We start from the raw sequence: 23,091 nt of genomic DNA, 5'->3' as shown, positions 1-23,091 counted from the left end.
CTTTTATCGTATTGAATGTAGGTCATCCATAGCTATTTACAGCAATTATAACCAAACTGCTCCTATGCAAGGTAGATATTCAGATTCTCGGGTACGTGTCTCTGCGCTAAAAAAAAACCCTGAAACATTAGCTGCTGTATTCATATCATAATTCATGATCCGTCCTTGGGAATTTCCGCTATACACTATTCTCGAGAAATCAATTAGGCGGCGCAAAAGTGGCCAGTCTGAACATTTCTGCCCGTACCGGCTGTACGGCGTGACTGACCAACAGTGGTACCAGTTATCTAATGCATAATGCCGTCTCTAAACATGATTATAAACCGACTAAACTCTCAGAGGAATACCGAGAAACCATACAGCCAGTTACCGCCGAATGTACACAGCCCTTTAGAATGTTATGTTGGGACACCTCGAAATCGCTTGGAGGCATCATTAAATAATCAAGCAAATATGTTCTGACGCCCTTAACAAGGCGTGGCTATTGTTCGGCCTGACACTGAGCTTCTGTTGTACAGTTGGGTATGCGAATTTCTCATTTCTTTTCACTAAGGACAAACCAAAGAACATATACTAAAGATCACGAGAACGTCAACGTCTACGTAAATCACATGATGGCCTTGGTGTGATGGGTGGGAACAGAATGATCACGGCAGCGGGAAAATCACTGTTTCCCTCGGCCCAATGACGGCTGGAATACTGTTTATACTTTATAGGCACGAATGGTTTTAACATGAACCCTGCGATTTGAGTTAGATGGAGCACACAAATTGGAAACCGCAATTTCCGAACCAATGCTTATTACAGAGACGATACTTCAATGTACTTACCAAAATACACCGGCTTCTCGCATTTCGGACAGTTTGGCATCTTGGAGAGGAAGGAAAATTACGGCACGGCTTCCAAGAGAGTTGTGGATGCTCTTTTCCCAGCGTTGTTTTGAAACCTGCCTTTGTATAGGTGTGTATTGTTACATGTGATCGCCTGGACCGGGCCTCAATTCCCCCAAGTAATCACCAGTTGTGCACACGGCCCTACAGTAACATACATTTTGAACCACACCGAGGCGGGCGTTATGCACACCGCCCTTTTACTTTTACATGGTAGGAGAAGCGCCATCTGTCGTATTATCGTAAAAGTGAAGTAAGAAAGAGAAAAGGTTGTTTATTCTAAATCTATATGCCAAATTCTCACTAAACGGTTCGGTAAAATGGTAAGATAAAGGGAAATCTTTTATATGCCTCCAGCTGAAACCCCATGGAGAGCCTCTTAAAAGTTCCAGCTGTTACTGACCGACCACAAGACAAAACGGTTCCCCCTGCATTCTCTTATTGTATGGCACACACAAGAGGTCATCCAGCAGGAAAGATCGTTGTCTGCGGTTTATATTATATTCCCTACACGGTCACTACTTTGCATCTAATCAGTTTTTCGCCTTGATACGTGCATAATTGATTCCGCAGTCGTAATGTTTATTGACATAAGTGAAGAAAGCGAGGTAGAGAGTTGTACATCAAGCAAATGTAGTTGTTTTTATTAGCACATACATTGCACACAATTGAGCAGAACAGTTGATTTTACTTTTTCTAGCTTCCTTCATGCACCCCATTCTTTTTTTGGTCGAATCATACGTAGATAGCAAATAGAAAGTTTATTGCAAGTTCTTGCCCGTAGGCTAAATGCAAGTACATGTAACATGAAAAAGGACGGACAGACAATGATGAGCAGCAGAGTATGTGACTACTCTATAGTCTAACCACTGACACTAAATTCTAACTTATTGGGTTGGACTTCTTTTTCCGAGACAGTGGAATACGATTGATCCCACTTCATAGCAAAAGTCTGCTATAGAATAATTAGTTGTATAGCTTCATACAACACAGTAAGATTTAAGACACACGAAATATAAGATAGCATGAAATAAGTACAAATGACACGACAGTAACGGGACATTATCCAATAGATGCCCTACTGTAAATGATCTTAGCTTTGTTTACACCATGCAGTTCCTATAGTTGCGGTTTGTGCAGCATACTAACCGTTTGTGAATACGTACATTTTATTTTTCGACAAAGTGTTCACAACCACGAGGAACAATTTTTACACATATGTAAGAAGAAATATTAGGCATGTGAAAACATTGTACTTTGTAGTCAGATAAACAGTTCAGATGACTGGAGAAGTCAATATCTTCAACTACAGTACAGACGTTTGTTGTCCATTAGATATACAAGACTACTGTTTTCTCTCAAAGCTCAGCAACATCATGATACGGTCAATTTGTCGTCACTATTTTCCTGTCGGGACACGCTCAGGTTGCCGGGGCCTGACTCGGAGGTATCTCCTCGCCTTCATACGCGTACGAGCCTACTCCGCCGATATTCACGCCTGGAGGAGAAATTGTAGTACAAACGACGATGGTGTTAACGTTCATGTTGAAAACTATTGATTGTCATAGAAAGTGTCAAACTGGGCAAAAATAACCATGCAACGAAATTTCGGATCGGGTTCTGGACTTCTCTTTCACTTCTGGTTTACTTTTTATCTGTCAAAAAGTCATCCAAAAAACGAAAAGGATCATTTAGTAGAGAAATGAATGAAGTTAAACTGTTACCTCTCGGTCCAAACAGGACTCCGTAGCACGGCTTTGTACAGTACGGCTTCCCCTCGTGCTGAAACACAACAGGTACCGGGACATGTTACTTTGTATCATTCAAACAGCGAGACGTAACGTGATGTATCCTATCCTCACCCTTACAACAGTTTTGTCACGAATATTGTTCCCACTCTTCACAAGTGAAAACGACGATTGATGTAAAATTTAGGCCTGAAATGATCTATAGCAGCGCCATCTGTCGAAGTTGCCATGATTTACATAACACCTGTTTGTCCTTGTTGAGGGTGCTTCGTCACCAAAAGCAATAGTTTGTGCCCAACATGGTAGAAAGGGTAGTACTACTATGATCTTTGTGTTCATTAATGACTATAGACCATTCATCGTTAGGTAGATATGATATTGAAGCTAGCCTGATTGAGTTGCGGTCCTCCCACTAATCGCCCCCCTCCCATCCCATGATGAGACCTGAAGGAGATCTCCACAAACCCACCTCTGCGTGACCGCCCGGCTTCAGAACTTTGTTGCATTTCTCACAGCGAAGACAGGCTCGGTGCCAGTCCTTCCCCAGTGAACGATGCCGTTCAGCTGAAAAGAAGGTGCATAGTTAAGTCACCCGTATCAGAACTCCATCTTAACTTAACACCGGGTGCTCGAACGTTTTTTCATGGGAGAAATGTACCCTTTTTATTGGAACTTCATATTGATTTCGATAATCATGACAAAGCCACATTCCAAGCCTTTAATCTTGACCTGCATCGACTACACATTGACAATGTTTCTCTTCTTATGAATAAGGTGTGTGTGTATGACAAGGACCATTCTGATGGATCTACAATCACAGTGTGTACTAGGCATTTTTTTCATAATGGCCTGTTTGAGTGTAGTCGTCCCTGGCCTGGCACAACTGGGTGTAGACACTATATCTATGGCCCGAGGGGAATTCTTTTTAACGGTAATTACTACGTAGTGAGTTAAGGCGGGATAACAATTTCAACACAGGTCATTCAAACTAACAACGGTTAAGCGTTCGTTTTGACTACGTGTATAACTGCTGATGACATGAGAACTTCATGGGAAAAGAGGGATTAGTCGTTCTGACGTATGTTGGTGAAACGGCAACAATACATTATGACGCGCTCTATTTCCACTGTGAATACGCCATAAGCCTGACATTTAACTTGGTTACCCTTTTGACTAACCACCGTGTCGGTTTAAACCCTGTAATTTTCGACAGTTACAGGCAGTTAGGTTTTGTTTCCCTGTATATGTCCTGGTCATATTATTTTGCTGGGGTCCCTAAGGCATGTTTGAATGTTCGTCGTCCAATCAGATCCTAGTATTTTCGTAACTACTTTGTGACAGTCCACTAAAATTAATGGTAATAAAAATCGATTCAAAATTGATGGCTCACCTCAGTATCCTTTTTGTAACTTATGATTATCATGACCGATGATATTGACAACGCAGCGATTGTCAGACATGTTGAGACAACAAATACACGGCAACTCCCTGCTAACTGTCATGACATAATCTCACAAATATGTCATATCAACATCTACAGTGCCAACGGCTTCAAGCTTTGAATCGACGTTTATATGATTTTCGGGTGTGTGTTCAAGAGTTTCAAATGGAAACATTAACATTTTGACAGTTAAGGCATGTACCAATCTGAATGAATTACTCACCAAAATATACAGCTTTGTTGCACTTGGGACAGTTCGGCATCTCAAGAAATGGCTGTGATTCTTCTCTAGCCTTAGGAATTGCGAATGGTTGTTGCTTTGTCCGACTTTTCGACAGCTGCGGCTAAAGGTACGTTTAATCACCTACGTGTGTATCAGATTCCGCTATGACGGGCGAGAACTGTGTTTAACGTAAGCTGGCGTCACCAGACTCCCACGATGTGCGCAGGGCGGTGTGAAGTGACGGATTATGTCGCACGTAAACAGCTCTCCAAAGGTTAGCTTGCTCAGCTCGGTGGAAGTACCGGTTTGTTTGGGGTTACAGGGGGCATTGGCGGGACTTAGTCTCACCTTCAGTAACGGCAGAGCCAGAAAAGGCGCCCCCTATCAATATCAGTGAAAAGTGGCAAACCAATTTGGGATTAATACAGTCAAACCTGCACAAGGCGGACCAAGCAAAAGCGGTCGCGTTGGACAGGTAGTTAAGTTGCTCCAATGTCGACTGTTAATACAGCATCTTTGTTGTGCAAGTTTACGTCACAGATAGCACTGGATTCTCTTTGGCCTGTCAGTATCTCAAGTTTAGGACCGTTATTAGGCTATCTTTACCATAATTAGCAACAGAGAGTAAAAAAAAGAAAGAATCAGACTGAAATGAGAATGAATATGATTTCAACAGCCATTGGACATTCGGAACCACTTTTTTAAAATTGGGTGTGGCCCTGTAATTTTTGATTACGTCGTAATGACGTCATATAATTATTGTCAAAATCAAGAGTACTTTTAAGACACATCCAGAAGCCAGAATTCGAAGCCATACCCAGATGCTACCTTCAAGTCATTGTTTGTGTGTATGAGTGCTTAAAGAAGTACTGAATTCGGAAGCTGACACGTTTTTATTTTCTGGGAGGACATTTGGAAATCAAACACAATATGACACATAGAGTCATTTAAAGCATATTTATTTCTACATATTTGTCCACCATGTACAAAATTTAAACCTACAGCGAAGAGTGAGTTGAGTATGCAGACAAATCGAGGATTAGTATAGTCTAAATTGAATCAAAGTATGCTGGCGTGCATAACGTATTCTTCAATGAAATACGGCATCTGATGATGCAGGGGCACACATTTCTGTCCTATGTCATAGAGAATAAGGCGTTATGTATCTCACTAAACACTCACTTTAATTTCCAAGCCCAAAGCCATTAAGAAGTTGTCAAGTGTTAATCAAGTACGCAACTTAAGTGATAAATGAATTTCAGTACTTTCTGCGTGAACTAAACAAATGTGGTACCGAGACCTATAACTCACTCATTATATTCCATCAAACATTTAAAAAAAGCTTTTTCAAGACTACAATCGGACACAAGAACAAACAACTAACGCTGCAACCAAAGTGTGAAGTTCATATAGGAGCTACAACTAGTCAGTACAAACTAACAAAGGATTATGTTAGCAGAAAAGAGATAACGAAATAATCATTGCTTCAGAAGCGCTACTAAACTGCTTGAACAACAAACAACACGTGTACTGCAGACGTGTTCTTCCCCCTCTACTTCTTGGCGTAGGCGTAGGAACCAGCGCCTCCGGTGTTCACACCTGCACAGAGGACAGAAAAAGGTGTGCAGAAAGTGTTAGTCTAACGGTAAAGACGAAGTCATATCTACGAATTTCAGAATATCATTTAAACTTTCCGTGTCATGTAAAGTAATACTATTTGTAGATTTGCAAGCATTGCAGTTAAAATCGTAAAATATTGGTGCTGTTGATACTAGAAAACCGTTGAGTTGAAATTATGAAGGAAAACACAAACATTTGCTAACCGCATGCCCAAAGACTGACCCTGATGAGAAAGACCTGTTTTGGGCAAGAAATGCGCCATCTGCCGAGTGATTACTCCTCTGCAGTTAGCAGGGTTGCTTTTGAAAGGTACAAAGTGTAAAGAAAAACTCATACAGTTGTACGAAAAGGTGAGAGACAAAGAAACAGACGTGAACACACCAAGAAGTCCGACAGAGTTACACTATGCAAGCATGCTGGTCGCATCTCCTGGAAACCTTGCATACTAAGTACTTCATCACTGTTCCACAAACAGGTAGATATCCCCCTCTTTAGCATCTGGGTTTTCGATAGTCATCCATGGCTCCCAAATTCAGCATTCCCACTCAGAGTCGGGGAGCTAAGCTATACGGCCAGATTTCCGCAGTAACTGGTGGAGTGGAGTGTAAAAATGACACATGCTATCAACGCAGTCAAGTCATATCGTGCAACTATACTGTTGGCCGCAGTGCGGCGCTTCATGCTGCCTGGCAGGGCATACCTCACGGGCCCTACTTGTCTTCGTACACAAAGGCACCTGCTCCGCCAATGTTCACGCCTGATGAGAAGAGAAGGTAGATGGAAAGGCAAAGCTAAGTTTAACATTACAAGGATAACTTGGAATAAGTACAGTTAGCATTGGCGACAGATTGAGAGAAAGGCCATAGATAGTGACTGAAAAAGCAACGTTGGAAATCACTTCGCGGTAGAAATTTCTCTTTGCACTAGTATACGCACCCTTTGGTCCGAACAGGATTCCGTAGCACGGCTGGTTACAGTACGGCTTGCTGTCATGCTGAAACAAAATAGCAACGGTAACTATGGCAACGTATAACATGATCGAGATGCTGACACATGCGGTAAATAAAATCTAACACACTAATCAGAATGGACAAGTTTAACAATAATGGTTTACAGCTGCTTTCTTAAACTTTGAAGAAACAAGATGATAATTCCAGTACTCTTCTTTTCTGTCATCGTAAGCCTTGAACATAACGTTTGAACTAGAAAATGATTCTTCACACATTGCGAAGCTTAAGCCAACATCTTGGACAGATGTTACGAGTGGACTTTTACGATAAAGTGGTAAATGCTGCTGAAAAGGGGGCTTTGAAATAACCAGTCAATCAATACCACTTCACTGCAGGCTTTACTGTGGAATCTATCTTCCGAACCGCCGGGTTCAATCGACATAAGCACCGTAACGAGAAGCAGAACCGTTCTCTCTACGCTCTGGCAGGTGCAAAGTTTCAGCTTCGTGTGAACTTGGATTCCTGGGTCAATTTGGCGTTAAGGTTACAATTAAGGTGATGGTCTGGATTTCCTCTGTCTAATTGACTTCAGGTTCAAGTTGAATTCCACGGTATCGGTGTGTCTGATGTCAAGAGCTGGCTCGCTGGTGGGTAATGTCGTTCCCATGTAGATGGATTGGCGACATCTTCAAAGGTCTGGGTCGAACGTTTGTCGTTCTCGCTCACGATCAAATACGTCTTAACTCAATTCTTTACCCCCCAACAGACTGACATGATTTAAAATTGACCTTCCCACGTACATGTCATGATCACAAAAGACGTCAGAGCTCGGCCCCGTGCCACTACTGCCGCCCTGGGCTCTGACCTCTGTGCATTCTTTCCTCTCAGCATCATCGCTCCTGACTGTTGGGCGATCTGTATCTGATTTGTAGCGTTACATAAGCCTCGTATAACACGGATATTCAGGCAGCAGCCTGCTGTAAAATACCGCCAGATCCCTTGATGCGTTTACCCTTTCCACAGGCCATACCTTGCCCGAGTGGCATTTCCAAGAAAACATTTGATCTCTTGTTTTTTACAGTACAGTAAGTAGAAGACTAAGTAACTTGTTTGTCTGGTGGGAGATGGGATACGAAATTTGAGTACACAGTTGCGGCAGATTGAAAGGTTTCTATTTCTAATTTGATATGTGTTACACCACCAGGTGATTATGATGAGGAAATATTACTGTAACGTTATAACGTTGACGGTTTTACCGTCAGCCATGCTACATGTAACATCACTCAGTATTACTCATCATAGTACCAATCTTTGTGGAACCCAAGAGGAAAATACTTTGATCCAAAGTTAGAGTGAAAGATAATGCCCCGGATGACACGTTCAGATATCGCATACTTTTGGTAAGCCACTGGGCAATTACAGCCACTTTAGTCAGCCACACTGACTGTGTTCTGTAGAGAGATGTGGCCCGCCCTGCCGCCGGCAAGACCACACATTCCGGACGGCGTCGTCATCTAACTAGCTGCCTACGGCTACCTACGTCCTTGGGTTACCATTCAGTCCCCACTCCCCGCACCCCTCTTTGGTTAACCTGGTGACCTCATTATTTCTGTTAATATACAGTCTAAAATGATAGAATAATTCGCCTGGTATGCGCGCCTCCAGCTAGTGAAGATTTGGAGATAAGGCTACGTATCATCAGTGATGTAAAAACGTTGTTTTTACGTTATATAATATGATGTTTTGTTGAGTTGTGTCTTATCTTATGGCATATGAATACGCTGAGACCTCAAGTAGATTCAATCAGCTAACTAAGTTATTCAAGACAAAGTCAAATGTTTTCGTCAAACGATACGCGTATTTCTTGAGTGTTTTTTAAACGGATAATAGTACATTGTATGCCATGAACAATACCTTCTAATGATACAAAATATCATTCTGACTCTACCAAAAATGTACCTGGAAAAAGGAGCCATGAAAAAAGTCGTTGTTTTGATTTTTGAACTTGCCTCTATTGGTAGCTCTTACATGCCATCAATCAAACGGAACGTTTAGGGGGTGCACTTGCTGGAAAATTGATGGTATTCGCCGGAATGGCTGCAGGACATGCGGCCTGTTTTAGATCCGGACAATGCAGGCGTTCATAGGAGCTTAACATTCCTGTGTCTAACTTTTATTGTAACCGAGTACCATTCGTATCGAAGTGGACACCTAAAGATGTCAGGTTGATGTTAAGATCTTATGTTCTCGAGGCTCAGTTGAGATCTTAAGGAAAGTTCCTTGCGTGCACCTGCCCCTCTCCCTTGGTCGTATCGATACGCCGCGCTACGGCGGCAGCCAGGACTCAACAACTAGTCCTTAGCAACACCAGGCATTTCTAGACGACATCGATTTGAAATCCCTTTCAGGGTGAGGTCTGTTTATTTTCCTTTGTACAGACGCCAAGGTTGGATGTAATAGCACCACGGGGACATGTAATCGAACCCCTGGAACAGACGGTTTATGAACCTCGTACTCAACTAATTTCACGCTCAAAATCCCATTTCGATTGTAGAACAGGTGGCCTCGGTTAAGGACATGCCATAATGAGAAGTTGGAAGGAGCGGTGGTGAGGCATACATACATGTAGTACAAGGTGACTCCATGACTTGCACTGTCCCTCTCCTCCAAAACAAGTTGGTGACCTAATATCTTGTAAAACAAGTATCTACTTACAATTCTCATCTAATCCTGATCAATTCCTAATTACCAATGGAACGTGAAGATGATAGTTGGCAGGCCAACTGTTCTGGGATACCACTGCTCCCCCCCCCCCCCCTCCCCCTCCCAACTCACACACACACAGAATGAATGACAGTGAGACGACCCGGTCTCATGGGTCTGGTCCCCGGACATTATTAATGGAGTTGTCTACAGGACCTTGACACTAAAAGTGACCTTTGACATGTCACCTGATTATTCAGGTGAGAACAGTATTAGTGACTGATGCTATTGGCAACCCTCCGCATTGACCTGTCAGTTTTCCTTACAATGTATCACGCCAGGGGCTCATACCCGTCACGACACGCCACTGGACACGATACAGGAACCGTCTGCCAAACCTCCCACCAGCCGTGAAGGTCAGTCGGCTGAAAATGCCCATCAGTAAGGCTCTCGTGGCGTGTGAAACGGGGATAATCGGATTTGGGAAGCCAAGATTTTGCTCTCAGTCTCATATAACACAACAAATAGTGTCATGTAACGTTAGGACATAATACTATGTACATTCTGAGCTGCGGATAAATTGGTCATCTATCTGCTTCTTTTTTTCTGTGCTAATTATGAGGATTAGATTAGACTTTTTACCTTGTTTGGCTGATATTTACAGAAGACTCAGAGCAAGCGCCTGTTCTTCATTGACCTTCCAACCCATGTCCCAGCTGTGCTATTTCCCACTTTCTTTTCAGACCACTGGTCACTGTTTTCATTGCGAAAGTGATTTTAGACTCATTTAGTGATTGTCACTCTTAACGAACTATTACGTTTGTTGTGACAAGATAAGGAAGTGGAATGGAGTACACAGTCCTGCCCTGTTAAGCGATAGCGAACCTGTGTCAGTCCCTGGCACTGCATGGCAGCTTATCTCGGGCCTCAAAAGATAACAGGACAGCTGATCTGCCGTTTTAAAGGTCAGTGGGACGGATAAGACTCCAAAACTTCCAAATCGTTAGACAATGTTGGCTTCTGTCCAGTCGTCTCCCACACGTACATGTTTGTGATATGAAGATCGCAAAAGCCTTCTGATTTTTCCCATATAAACCTAACCATTCCAACAATCCGTCCATCTTGAAAAACAAATTTCATCGAAGTGTCTCTACAGATGCCTAAAAGTTAAACACATCCATCCCCGTGTAATTTTGACACTAGGGAGGCCGTCTTTTTTGGGCGATCTTTCTGTTCTGCCTGGAAGACAAGAGATGTGATTTCAGTATCTTGGCGCGTCGGACCGCGACCTGCCGAGACTGAGGCGAGACGAGCCGACTCGGGTCAGCTGTCTGTCCGAGAGGGACAACAGAGAGAGACTTCATCTGCTCCACTCGCGCACATCACGCCTCCGGTTACTAAAATAGACGGAGGATGACTGAACCTCGTCCTCCTGGACACTGCGTGGCGTAACCGAATGTGAGGTATGTCCACACGGCTCTGCACCATCTTTATATGGATGTCTAAGACGTAAACTTAAGATGACTTCAAAAACGGAACCCTCTGGAGAGAAACTCTCCCCTGGGGGTCGAAAAGTGCATAGTGCACCTGTCAACGTAAATCTTAGGAGAGGATGCTGGTCTTATCAGAGAACTCGTGCAATTTTGGCAAGAAAGTCTCTCCATCTGTCACTTCCCTGACAGCCCCCCCCCACACACACAAACACATGCCAGTTTAACTCGGCATCTAACACCGTCATTGTGGGCCTAGATGTATTTTCTTTACTGTCGAAAGATTTAGATCAATGTAAATAATTTTAGCATCTTTAGGACTTTGATCACCCTCTAATGGTTCATGTCCTCACTTTTCATCTTCATTTCGAACCAGAGCTCGAGGTTTTAAAAAGATAGGCAAGCATTTCGGGTATTACTAGTATAGACTGTACATTGTGAATATTCCATAACGCTGGCAAATCCTTTAGAAAATCAACAATTTTTTATATTTGCATTTTCGATAGTGAAACCTTGAAAAAAAAGGTTTTTTGTTTGATTCAAATTCCCGCGATTCCTCATGTTGGACAGTCCACTAAATTCTTTCACATTCCATGACTAGACCCGTCAGTTCGTGTCGTCTTCAGTTACTGTTTGGTCCGTTTGAGCAGAACTGACTTGTGTGCACTTTTAGAACCAGTGGGTTGGCATTCTTTGTAACTTAGATCACCAATACACGTACGTCATTACGATGGAAAGGACATAATTTCTTTCCCTGAGGAATAATGATAATAATCAGAGTGTGCTAGCACGTATGATTTGGAAGATTACTTTGTCAAATGTCAGACCTAAGGGTCGAAGTTTTGTTCCGGCAAAGTGATTATTTGTGACAATTTTGGTGTACTTTTCGTAAGTCAGCGGGTAAACAAAACAAACGCTGGTAAACCGTGCAGTGTGCACCCCACCAGTCCATGTTGTCACAACACCTGTCGGAAAACACCCCACAAAGTAACCGAACAGGTACCCCTGTGTGTGGACATGTGACGACAGGTTAAGGATATGTATTTTCCAAACATGGTACGGACCTTGTCTGTTTACATAGATCACAGCAGTGGATATTCACATGTTTATCCACTTCGCACCAAGTCCTGGAGGTGAATTGATCGTAAGTGACACTCGCTAAAACGTTTCGGTTCATTTCGTGGATTTCTCCCCTGCAGGGAGATTTTTATCCAAAAAAAAAAACTTAAACCAAAGAACCAAATTTTCTATCGGGGGAAATACTGGACTGCCATTAAAAACAGCCTTCATACTTAGCCTTTTCAAGATTTAATGCCCAAGGAGCCAACATATTGTGTTCCGTTGACTTCTGTCAGAATGTCCTTGTAATCTTGAACTCACCTCAGCATGTCCTCCGGGAGTTAGCGTCTTTTGACATCTCTGGCACTTCAGACATCCCCGATGCCAGTCCTTCCCGAGTGAGGTCACCTTCTCCGCTGTGAGAAGAAAAAAAATCATATTTGTCGTTATGAATATGAAGCCGTAATTTACAGTACTTCCGTATGTGCACTTTTTATGCGCTTGATATGTTAGAAACGTTTAACCTAGCTGGTGAGATAAAGCCACTTTGTCATGAATAAGTACTATTATCTCAAGACAGGTTTGACAAACACCCACAAAAGTTGTTATCAATGACTCATAACTAGTGAGCGAGTTTAACAATGATTACATATTGTACCCAAGCTGTACGTTTATTTTGGAAAAAAAAGAATAACATAAATCAACTATTGCCTCTTCACCACTGCGGGCAAAATGTCTGCTACTATAGCTGTGGCAGATTTTTCGGTGCTTTGACAGAAAGCAAACCTAAATCCCAGCTTTTATAGGATCTTCTTCTCGCTTCAGTCCGACGGCCATGCGTATCTAACCACGACCCAATTATCTAGACCTCCGGTCTCACTGCAACTCTTCCAACAAAGCCAACTGTCAACATATCACACACACATGACCTGGCTTAGACAACGACGTGCCAGAACACCGACATCATCGGAAAGGTACCGAGCCACAGACAAAGCCTTTGTTTAGAAAATCCACGGCTGAACATGCCTTTCTTGATCTTGTGACTGGGGCCACCATTTGTGGATCAAGCGGAGCCTTTTCTGGGACGCCGCTGTGTCGTCTGGTTAAGTCCCAAGTCACCTTCTTCTGTGTAACTGTGAGGATCGCTTTACGAGCATGGTGTTCTGTGTGATTCAATTAAACAGTCTCTACGAATAGACCAGAAGGTGGCGACTTGTGGAAGGGACAAGAGATGGAGGGAAAGGACAAACAAGGGGAAGCTGACTAAATAAAATAAGCTGCCGCTAACATGTTCCCCAAGTGCACGCGCTCTCGGAAGTTGTTGACATTGTTTGAAGGCCCGTCGAACTTGACACAACTCCTCGAACTGTTAGCAACCTTTGATCAATGTTGCATGGCTTCGACGACAATAAGTAATGACTTTACTGGCGATTCATTTGCATAGAATGATTAGAATCCCACATAACGTCATTGACTTTTACTTTCTCAGAAAGAGGTAATTGAAAATGCATAAGGCTGGAGAGTCTTTAGATAACGATTGCCTTTATGAAAAGTTAACAAGCATGTAATAGCGTAATGCGATAGGCAGCATGACACATCCAATTAGTATCATTTTATCATCTTTGCCTTTTGTGTTCAGAGGTTGACATTGCGGCGGTACCGCAGACAGCGTTCCTGCAATAATTCACTCGGTCATGGCAACCGGGATTAGTGCAGACGATGCTATCACAAGCACACAAGTGTTACTTTATGACAGACATTTTCATGCTGTAGCATATGCTTCAATGAAAATGATCATCTCTTTTCAGCGACGTAACACTCCATTTGGTTGTTTTAGAAGATGGGGTAAATCTAATTAGTCTACAAATCCAAACAAACCCTGAACAGCTCAAAAGGCCATCTGGGTGCTTCTGTATGACGTCACATTGACGGAAGTTCAGGTCTCCTTGCTACGTTACATGATGAATACTAAGCTTTGATTTGCCAGTCGCTCCAGGGAAAGGCGCCTGTTCGATAATCCCTGCTTCAGTATGGATGGCGAGGGAAATGGACCAGCATCTTTAACCATCACACGCGCGCACACACAAATCTATCAGATTATTTTCTTAAAGGTGGGCCTCCCAAGATCTTGCCAGAGATTGTCCTGCGCCAGTATTTTGGTCAGAGTTTATGTCTAACGAGGCATTTCCTCTTCTATTCAATTAATGTACGGTAAATAATGCACGATAACTTAACTGATATCGCTAATCGCCCTAATCCTGATAGGGAGAAGACATGATTCATTGGGGGGGGGGGGGGTTGTTGAAAGGGAAAGCTCCAAGATGAAGTAAAGAGAGTGAGCTGTAGCTGTCAAATACATCTTGCACAGAAAGTCTTCAAGGCGAACGTAGGGTTTTACTGAAAAAATACGTCAGGACTGGGAGGTGATGTTGGTAGAGGTTTGTTTATAACAGAAGAAGCTGGCTGAGTGTCGGGTTGTCAGACAGACTGGTGCCTAGAAGTCGGAATTCACAACTAACAGAGCTTTCAAAGAAATGCTGTTAACGTAAATATCACGCATCCTGGGCTTTGTGGAAATACGTCTGTCAAAAGAGCGTTTACGAGTTTCAACGATTTGAATCGTCCTTTGTGTTAAACACCGCCTTACAGCTAAATCCATAGCAACAAGACAAAAAGGGAAAGCATTAAAAATCTTTGAATTCAAAGATTCCTACTTACGTCATGTACCATGGGTGGGGTGAGGAAATATGACATCATGTCGAAAAGATGTGATATTGTGCGACGACAAAAGTATTACGAACAAGGCGTGTGACAAATAAGTTGTCGTGGGCCATTCCCATCTACAAGCAGATAAATAGCAGTTAATTAAACCATCTTGTTTTCATTAACACCATTCGAAGAGAAACGCCCATGCCGTATTTAAAAACCCATTAAGAACATGAATAGACAAGGTGATGACGTATTCGCGTAGTTGCTTGATAGCAATGGGCGTGGCACAGTTTTGTTTGTTGGATAAGAGATCCAGGTCATTACCAGCAAACACCAAGTAGTGGGGGTGCTGAGCCTGACTACCAACACTTGACAACAGTGCGGTAAGGCATGGCGACAGGAGCTTGACCTTGAGAGTGGGTGCTTGCCCCCCCCCCCCCACTCCTTAAAAATACTGCGTGACGGAGCGCATCCAGGTCTGAGTCAAGTTTACAGTCTGTGTCATGGCTGTCTGTGGCAATTACAGAGAGAGGTTTGAACTACTGCATATGGTGAAAGCCATACAAACACAACAACCATTTCAGCCTGCGGCGCAGCACCAAAGAAAACTGCTCCAGTCAACTGGACATCAACACTGTCACATTTTCCAAACGGTCGACTACTCAAAGCGGATTGCGACATTTTTTCTGCACACCTAGGTTTGACAAGTGACCTGGTTAACTGAGACTCGGAGGAAGTTTGGTATCACGGTTGTGAGGTTTCTTTAGTTTAGATATGTTTAGTTTTGGCAGATTACACAAACACTAAACATGGCAAAATTCTTTGTTGCTGAGAAAAAGAAGTAAATAAAAGTGGAACTGGAATGCCTTTTCAGAGCTACATCCTTTTTCTCTTATAAGGGAGGAGGAAATTGTTTCTTTACTTCTTGTTTCTTTTGAAACCACGGGACCAGTCAAAAGTCAACATTGATATGATTGGTTGTGAAAAAGTAGGGCACTCTTAATTGTACATTTCAACTGTGAATAGATAAAGTCTAAAAAGGGTCTTTGGTAACTAAAGAAACTTTGAATGCAAAGGCCGACAGGTATATCTATTCCAAAGTTCGGCTATTATGTGATCTAATATCATGCATTTAGGTATACCACACCTAGCTACACAATAAGTTGGTGACGTTATGTACAACATATAAAAAAATGGCAAACAGTGATGCGCATCAACGTCAGAATGCGCGCTTGGCCATACACCCATTAACGCCATGGTTCATGCGCCGTCCACTTTACATTAGTACTGCTATTCCACCAGACAAAATAGTACAGGTTCACAGAACAACGTTCTGTAGGAAGAGAAATAAACACAGTTCTGTTGAAGCATCACTATTGCATGTTGTCGCTAATTCGGTGTCCTAACAACGATGACGCCACTCTGATATGGATAGTAAGGCGTTTCCGACGTGGGAGGCGACACCTGGATATACGACTACTTTGATGCATTGAATACTGTGCCATTCCTGGGACAAAATAACAAAGGCGTTCTGGGAAAAGTATGCGACTGCGTCCAGAAAGAATGTTGGTATTCATGTCACGGGCTTGGAAATTTGCTTCCGCTCTAATCTGTCTGGTAAATGGTATTGTATGTATACATTTGTATGACGCCTGTCCGGCACAGAGTTCCGTTCTGCTATATTCAATCCCCGACATTGATGTTTAATCCCGCCGCATGTTTTTCAACGCGGACTTGTCACAGTTACCGATAAAGCCCCGGTCCTAATCGATGGTTCAGTGCAGGAATAGAAGGGGCATACTTAAATTGCGCGGCGCGCTTGTCTTGCTGATATACTGATAACATCGGTTTCCAGGTTTGGTAAGGCAGCCAGCCGCTCTGCTTCCCGTGATAGGCCTTGATTTTATAAATAAGCCACGTCCTACAGGCGGTCTCTCAGGACAACAAGTGTTTTGGATGCCTCGGAGTCGGTCGGAGTGATTGTTAGATAATGACACAGACAAATTAGCGAAACCGTGCAATGTTTACGTGATATTCATGGGAACTGACTGAATAATAATACGGGAAACGTTATAACGTTGTAACTTGTTTATGCTCTAGAGCGCTCCGCGTTATAAATCATTTCGTAGAGGAGTACTGCAATAGCTGTAGATGGCAAAACAGCGACCCCGCCTCCATGACAAATATTGGCCCCGTAGTTGGGCGTTATAAATTGCAGTAATAGGACTTTGTATCGAAGTGGACATTGTGTCGCATACAACCTATTTGCGTACAATTCGAGCCGACGCCCACAACAGCGGGGCCCACGGCTACGCTGTACGTTGCATGTGTTCGCAGGCTGGCACAGTCATGAACGCTGTGAATTCAAAGGTCCTTGCTACAAATGAATGATATACTCAACATAGCCAGTCGGGCTGGGCGATACCAAACGGTAATGCCAGGGCCATACATTGTTTATAGACCGATACGAGTAACGCCACCTGTCAGTTGCAATGTTATTATAGCTAATAAAAGGTATAGCTCACCGAAGTAGACTTCCTTGGTGCAAGTTGGGCACTTCGGCATGTTGACACACTGTAGACACTTATCAGCCTGGAGACGTGGAAAAACACAGCGGTTGCTGGACTGATTTTCCGACTGATTTTCCCGTAAGACCTGTAGCTGAGAGGGGCGGTGACTGCAATGTGGCTGATTGCCTTCTCGTGGGTTTGTTTTATTCCGGTTTTGCACACTTCCCTACGGTAGCTTCTCTGCACACGACACGCATCTTCGTGGCGCTTGTTTGAAATGTGAGGGAAGTACCACAGACGTAAGAGATGTTGAGAATTGACAGAATATATCAAGTTCAACCCCTCAGTGTCACGGCCAGATTATGAAGCTTAGCTCTCCTGAGACTGGAGGGGTTAATGCCACCGCCCGCGGCGCCATTACAGAAACATATTTCTCAAGAACGCCCTTGATCTTTCCCTCACGGCCAAGTCCAACTCCAAATTCAGAACGCACTGACGTGTTTCCAGAAATTCCCAAATCGTTCCTTTTACTCTACTGTATGTGCCATTAATACAATGAGGGCGTGTAACGGAAGCTTCTTGTCACTGTCGTGAGAGAGACGTCATGGTTCACCGTCGACGACTCTGGCGTGGTGAGAGATGTCATGGCGCAGTCTGCACCTATCCACTACAATCATAACAATGTATCTCGCCCAAATACGACGTAGTCCCGAGCGTAGTTCACCACGACAGAATACAGCTTCCTCCAAGATCACAGGCTAGAATTTGTAGTAAATGGCACATTCACACCTGTGAGACAAAATGGACGACAGTGTTAGAGATCTTGTAGTGCCGACTCTACCTGGAACCTGTATGTTATTGTCAGGCAAATGTCAACATAAACGTTCCCACCAATTATCACGTGCAACCTTCAACACATACGTATGTATTTCGTCATCCAACTGTTTGTACTAACTTTTGAACGGAATATGACGTAGGTAACACCCCCTTTTCCATAGTGACTGCGACCGTACTGCGACCGCTGAGTGACCAAAGATTTGACAGATCGCTCAACTAATTCTAAAGTTAAAGAACGAATTAATTTACGTTTTGTTGTCTTTCAAATCATACTTTTATATTCCAATTAATGAAACAAGGGTCACCCAAGTCAAATTTTGGTCGCTGCGCGGTCGCTCAGTGATTTCCGTCTATTGAAACAATTTGACTAATTGGCGCTCAGCCTCGTTTGACAAGTACAAAACATTGACCAACATGGAGTCTACCGGACCATGACCGACTTAAACTATTTTGGTGCATTATTGTAAGTAACTATTACGTTATCGAGGAACCATCTTCAGATTTAGTTATACGTCATACCGTCGCTATCTAAACGTCTTTGTCGCGATGTGTTAATCAAGATGATGAATGACGGCGTCATGACGTCAGAGGAGTAACTTGTAGGAACATCCAACATTACATGTTCTCTACATCATGGAGACATAATCACAAAGAAACGTCACGCTAGAGCCATATTTGGATCACTCACATATTGCATCTCCGACCACCTTAATCTGCTTTTCACCCGGACCTTCCAGTTAAACCCATCTGGGGAGCATGGCTAAAGCCATACCTTCGTCTACGATGTATTGTCTGCCCTTTATGGAGTGGAGGTGCCTCAGTAACAGTTACAGGACATACATTGTAAAGTACAAGAATATTTACGATCCGTCAAGTTGAAAAACCTTTAAACTACCGAACGTATTGTCGTAAAGGTATCCGGGCACACAAGTGCGCAAATAAATGCCGCACAATAGAGGTAAACCAACAAAGTGGAGTGTACCTTTACATACGTGTCACGCCCACCCAACCCATTGAGGTTACTGTTTTATAGCGTCACGCCTTCTCAAATGTATTTAGGGTGTGTGCCTCAGACGTACTCCAGAACACCACGCCCCTGCCACCTGTAAATACATACTACTAGAAAGTGGGCCACGCCTTGACGAACGGTTAAGGTCTTTTGGCAAACAAGAAACTTCCGTGTGTACATGTGGTAGTTCGCAAACGTATGCATGGGGCAGAGGGCATTGAACTGAAGGTCTTTGAAATGAAATCAGTAGTTATTCAAAATGCTGTAAGGCGATATTTACACATCGTGGATACAATTATAAACGTAACACACATTGAGTTTCTTTTTTGTCCTGCGACTCGAATCTTATTCAGACTGCAAGCTCTGCTGAATGAATTTTCCGTACGTATGCTGATAGGGTAAGGTTATGTATGAAACTCGTCAGCATGTTTGGATTACATTTTACAGCAGATAAAATACATCACAACGTGTCCAGTCTGGTAAAGAGAATAGGACATTTCTTGATTTAGAATTTCTCTATCCGTACTTACTTTCCGATGATATAACTTCTAATTCGCCCTTACATTTTGATCATGATCGATATCGTTGAGTGATTATATAAGATGCATATCTGAGCTCTAAGATGACGTCATCTCCTAAGAAAGCATCACCAGTCTGTTTCCGAACTGTCCACCCATGGTTAATTGGCAGTGTGGCATTTGCGTCAGTTTCTTCAGCACAAACGTCACGCCAACTGTCACGGGCCCATATACGGCACCGAGCATTTCACTCTCGCCACAAGCACATACATGTACCCAGTGCCAAAGCTCCCCACAGGGCGACGCTATTTGCTAATCTAATGACACTTTCACCACTTGTGGATCACAACATGAAACAAACGGATACACGTATGCATATGTGTTCATGCATTTGCCTCAATGATAAAACCCAACAGAAAAACTATATACACGATGTGTCGATGTGAAGAAAATGTGAGACGGGGTTGGTACTTTTCAATGATGAGTATTTCTCTTGATTGGTTTAATACTACATCTCACATGCACGTGTTTCCCCCCATCAACCTGATAAGGTTAAGTCTATCTGACTTGATAATCGTATCAAACTGTCCATCTATACCGCCTGCAAGATATGTGATATAACACGGATTCAATTTGTATCGGCCGGAGAAAAGCAGCCCGGTCTCTCTTACAGAGCAAAGATATCACTGGAAGCAATGTAAATCCCCAAGATAAAAAGTACGTGTGTGGTACGGCGACAGAAACTAATACCCAGAGTAGTGCGGTTGTATGAGTCCATTTTTTTTCTGGTGGGTCATCGTTAACATCATCAATATTTTGAAGATTTTGTATTGATGAGAACTGCTCATCACCCACACCCGCCCCAGCCTCACCCCATCATTGAAATCGCACAAATCCCCCGCCCGCACCACCCTGGCCCGGGTCCGCCATGACATGGCTAGGCCACCCGCTGCCCAGACCCGTTGTGAACTAGGAGGTGTTGCATGGATGATAGACGAGAGTAACCGTCCTTGTCATGTCATTTATCCCCAATCCTGATGGATGGGTGAAAAGCATGTTAAGCACCTTAATGCTCCTGACTGATGTCTGACCATTCCTTCCTACAGTCCAAGCATTCCCAGAACCTTGACAGGGCATCTGTAAGACGCACACCGGGACACCAGCTTATCTGATACTCTCCAAGCAGAGCTAGGGTTTCGGCTGGTTTTTAACGTGTTTTTAGGCGTTTTTGTCATGCCTTCTACTTTGTCATCGTTTTTGTTGTGCTGCAAACCGCGTAAAAACCAGCCGAAACCCTAGCTCTGCTTGGAGAGTACTTATCTGAGGTGTCCCAGCATAATGACGACAGTATGTCTACATTGGAATCATGTCTCGACGTCCGCGTATAAACGAGAGGCATATTTATACGTACCGATAGATCATTTTCCAGTTACATGTTGTCCTGTTAATCTATTACGGGCTTGCTCAGCTGAATGTATTGGAATTATTATATAAGTGTAAGCTATCGTCGGGCAGCCTTCTAAGCTTCCCGAGACATTTGTCTGTGTCGGCCAAAACTGTTCCAACAGTACATCCGTCTGGAACAGTAGTCTAGTTATGATTTGGGACTCTCGGATATGCTTCTTTTATCGACGTATTTTGGTGACACAAATCAGAAATTGATATCCCATGTGTTTCTATGACCTGGTGTGAAGAGCGCAAAACAGACGTTTCAGCTGCAGTGGGCAGGGAGTCTTTGACTGCTGGACTCACTCAACTTTGACAGGTGCGCGCGGGCTAATGTTTGTCTCTGTTGATCGTCAAAGTTAGCCTCCGATGCAGACTCCTCCCGGCTGTTTTCTTTTTCAAGTTATTGTTTTTATACTACATGTATTACATGATTTTTTCTAATTGCTGGCCGGGAACAACAAAAAAAATGTAATAGTAAAACTGGAACTTAGAAAATGAAAACAGCCGGAAGGAGTCTGTAACGGAGGCTACGTCAAAGTGCTGTGACTAGCAAGCGATGTTTCACGACACTGTCATCGGGATGAGCGCTCTTCCACTACAAGTGTGGAAATGATATATCGATGAGTATATATAACGTCGTGTATTTCTTTTAAAGAAGCCACATTGCGATCATTATAGAAAACCATTGTCCTTCATTGCAAGTAATGGTGATGTATATTACAATTGTATATGATCCGGGGCACCCGATGCCTTCAGCTGGTAGCGTCTACTCAGGTTCCATAGGTTCCATAGGTCCCTACATAAATATTAGAAATTCGCCAAAATAGACAGATGACATGCCACAGGAGTCATCCGGCCGGGGATCCGGAGTACAGCTTTCGACTTAGGCATGTTATCTGCCTATTTGGTCAATTTCTACTATTTGCAGCATATGCAGCCCGGTAGAGGCTATTTAGCTGGGTGGTCGGAGCGTTTGGCGCTCACCTTTTTGACAATTTTAACCTCATTAGAAGTCATTTTAAGTTTTGAGGGCAAGGGCCTCAGAACTCGGCAGAGTATCTACGATGTCGTTTATCTTCAGGGGGAGGAGTAATCACCATTTGATGGAACAATCTATATAGATTTGATAGGGGTGGGGGCAGCTTCACAGAGAAGTTCGCAAGGCGCAAACACATCAAGCGACTCCTAGCGGTTGTAACCACATACTCCAGTCTGTTGCAAATTCTATTCGTCTTCAACTTCATTAACATGATTTGCGCAGCTTCCACGGGGAGAGGTTCGTTTCAACGAGATCTTGTTTTCTGTATATGTGGATATGGAATGACGGACCACTAGAAACGTAGATGTATGTGTGCCAGAGTAGAATAGACATGAGAGATATTATTGACTTGACTTTGACGATGCGATTCTTCCTCCTCGATATGAGAGATACAATCAACGAATAACGCACTCAACTCGAAATGATGTTTGATTAAATATGAAAAAAAAACGCTCGGTGTTTCTTAATGCATTTTCCATCAATGCCTAGAAATGCACCAAGGAGGATTTAAACCTCCTTGAATGCACCTATACTGCTGGTTTATTCACCACTGTCATGCAATCAGTGTAAATTATACAACATTATCATCGCTAGTTATCTTGCACTTGCCGTTAGTAAACCTCCATCTACTTTAAAAAAGAAAGCGCGTCTGGGAAGGATAAAAACGGCCTTTTGACAAGTTCATGAATCAAGTGATTGATGGTAACAGGACACGACAACATTGAAACGCAAAGAAGTGCAAATATGGTAACAGACGGACAAAACTCTGTTAAAGATAATATCATGAAATGGAACGGCTGAGATATAATATGAATTTGCTGCAGATTACTTCTTTTGATATGCATCCCTGACGTGTCTGTTATCACTACATCCCTCAAACATTTCTTCTCGCGTTC

The 23,091-nt window shown here is 43.1% G+C and overlaps 1 protein-coding gene across 1 annotated transcript; it reads right to left on the bottom strand.

Moving 5' to 3' along the window:
- Window positions 1-1,636: 1,636 nt before the first annotated feature.
- On the bottom strand, window positions 1,637-17,545 carry LOC136434203 (cysteine-rich protein 2-like). The gene is made up of 8 exons (XM_066426971.1): window positions 17,359-17,545; window positions 12,446-12,540; window positions 6,859-6,916; window positions 5,858-5,901; window positions 4,303-4,423; window positions 3,108-3,202; window positions 2,615-2,672; window positions 1,637-2,388 (listed from the first exon to the last, which is right to left on the bottom strand). The coding sequence occupies exons 1-8, from the start codon at window positions 17,396-17,398 to the stop codon at window positions 2,312-2,314; spliced, it is 588 nt and encodes a 195-aa protein (XP_066283068.1). The 5' UTR covers window positions 17,399-17,545; the 3' UTR covers window positions 1,637-2,311.
- Window positions 17,546-23,091: the final 5,546 nt, after the last annotated feature.

The sequence above is a fragment of the Branchiostoma lanceolatum genome, chromosome 4, assembly GCF_035083965.1.
Source record: "Branchiostoma lanceolatum isolate klBraLanc5 chromosome 4, klBraLanc5.hap2, whole genome shotgun sequence".
Lineage (NCBI taxonomy): Eukaryota > Metazoa > Chordata > Leptocardii > Amphioxiformes > Branchiostomatidae > Branchiostoma > Branchiostoma lanceolatum.
The sequence above is the reverse complement of the archived record's forward strand: the minus strand, read 5'-3'. Positions and strand labels throughout refer to the sequence as shown.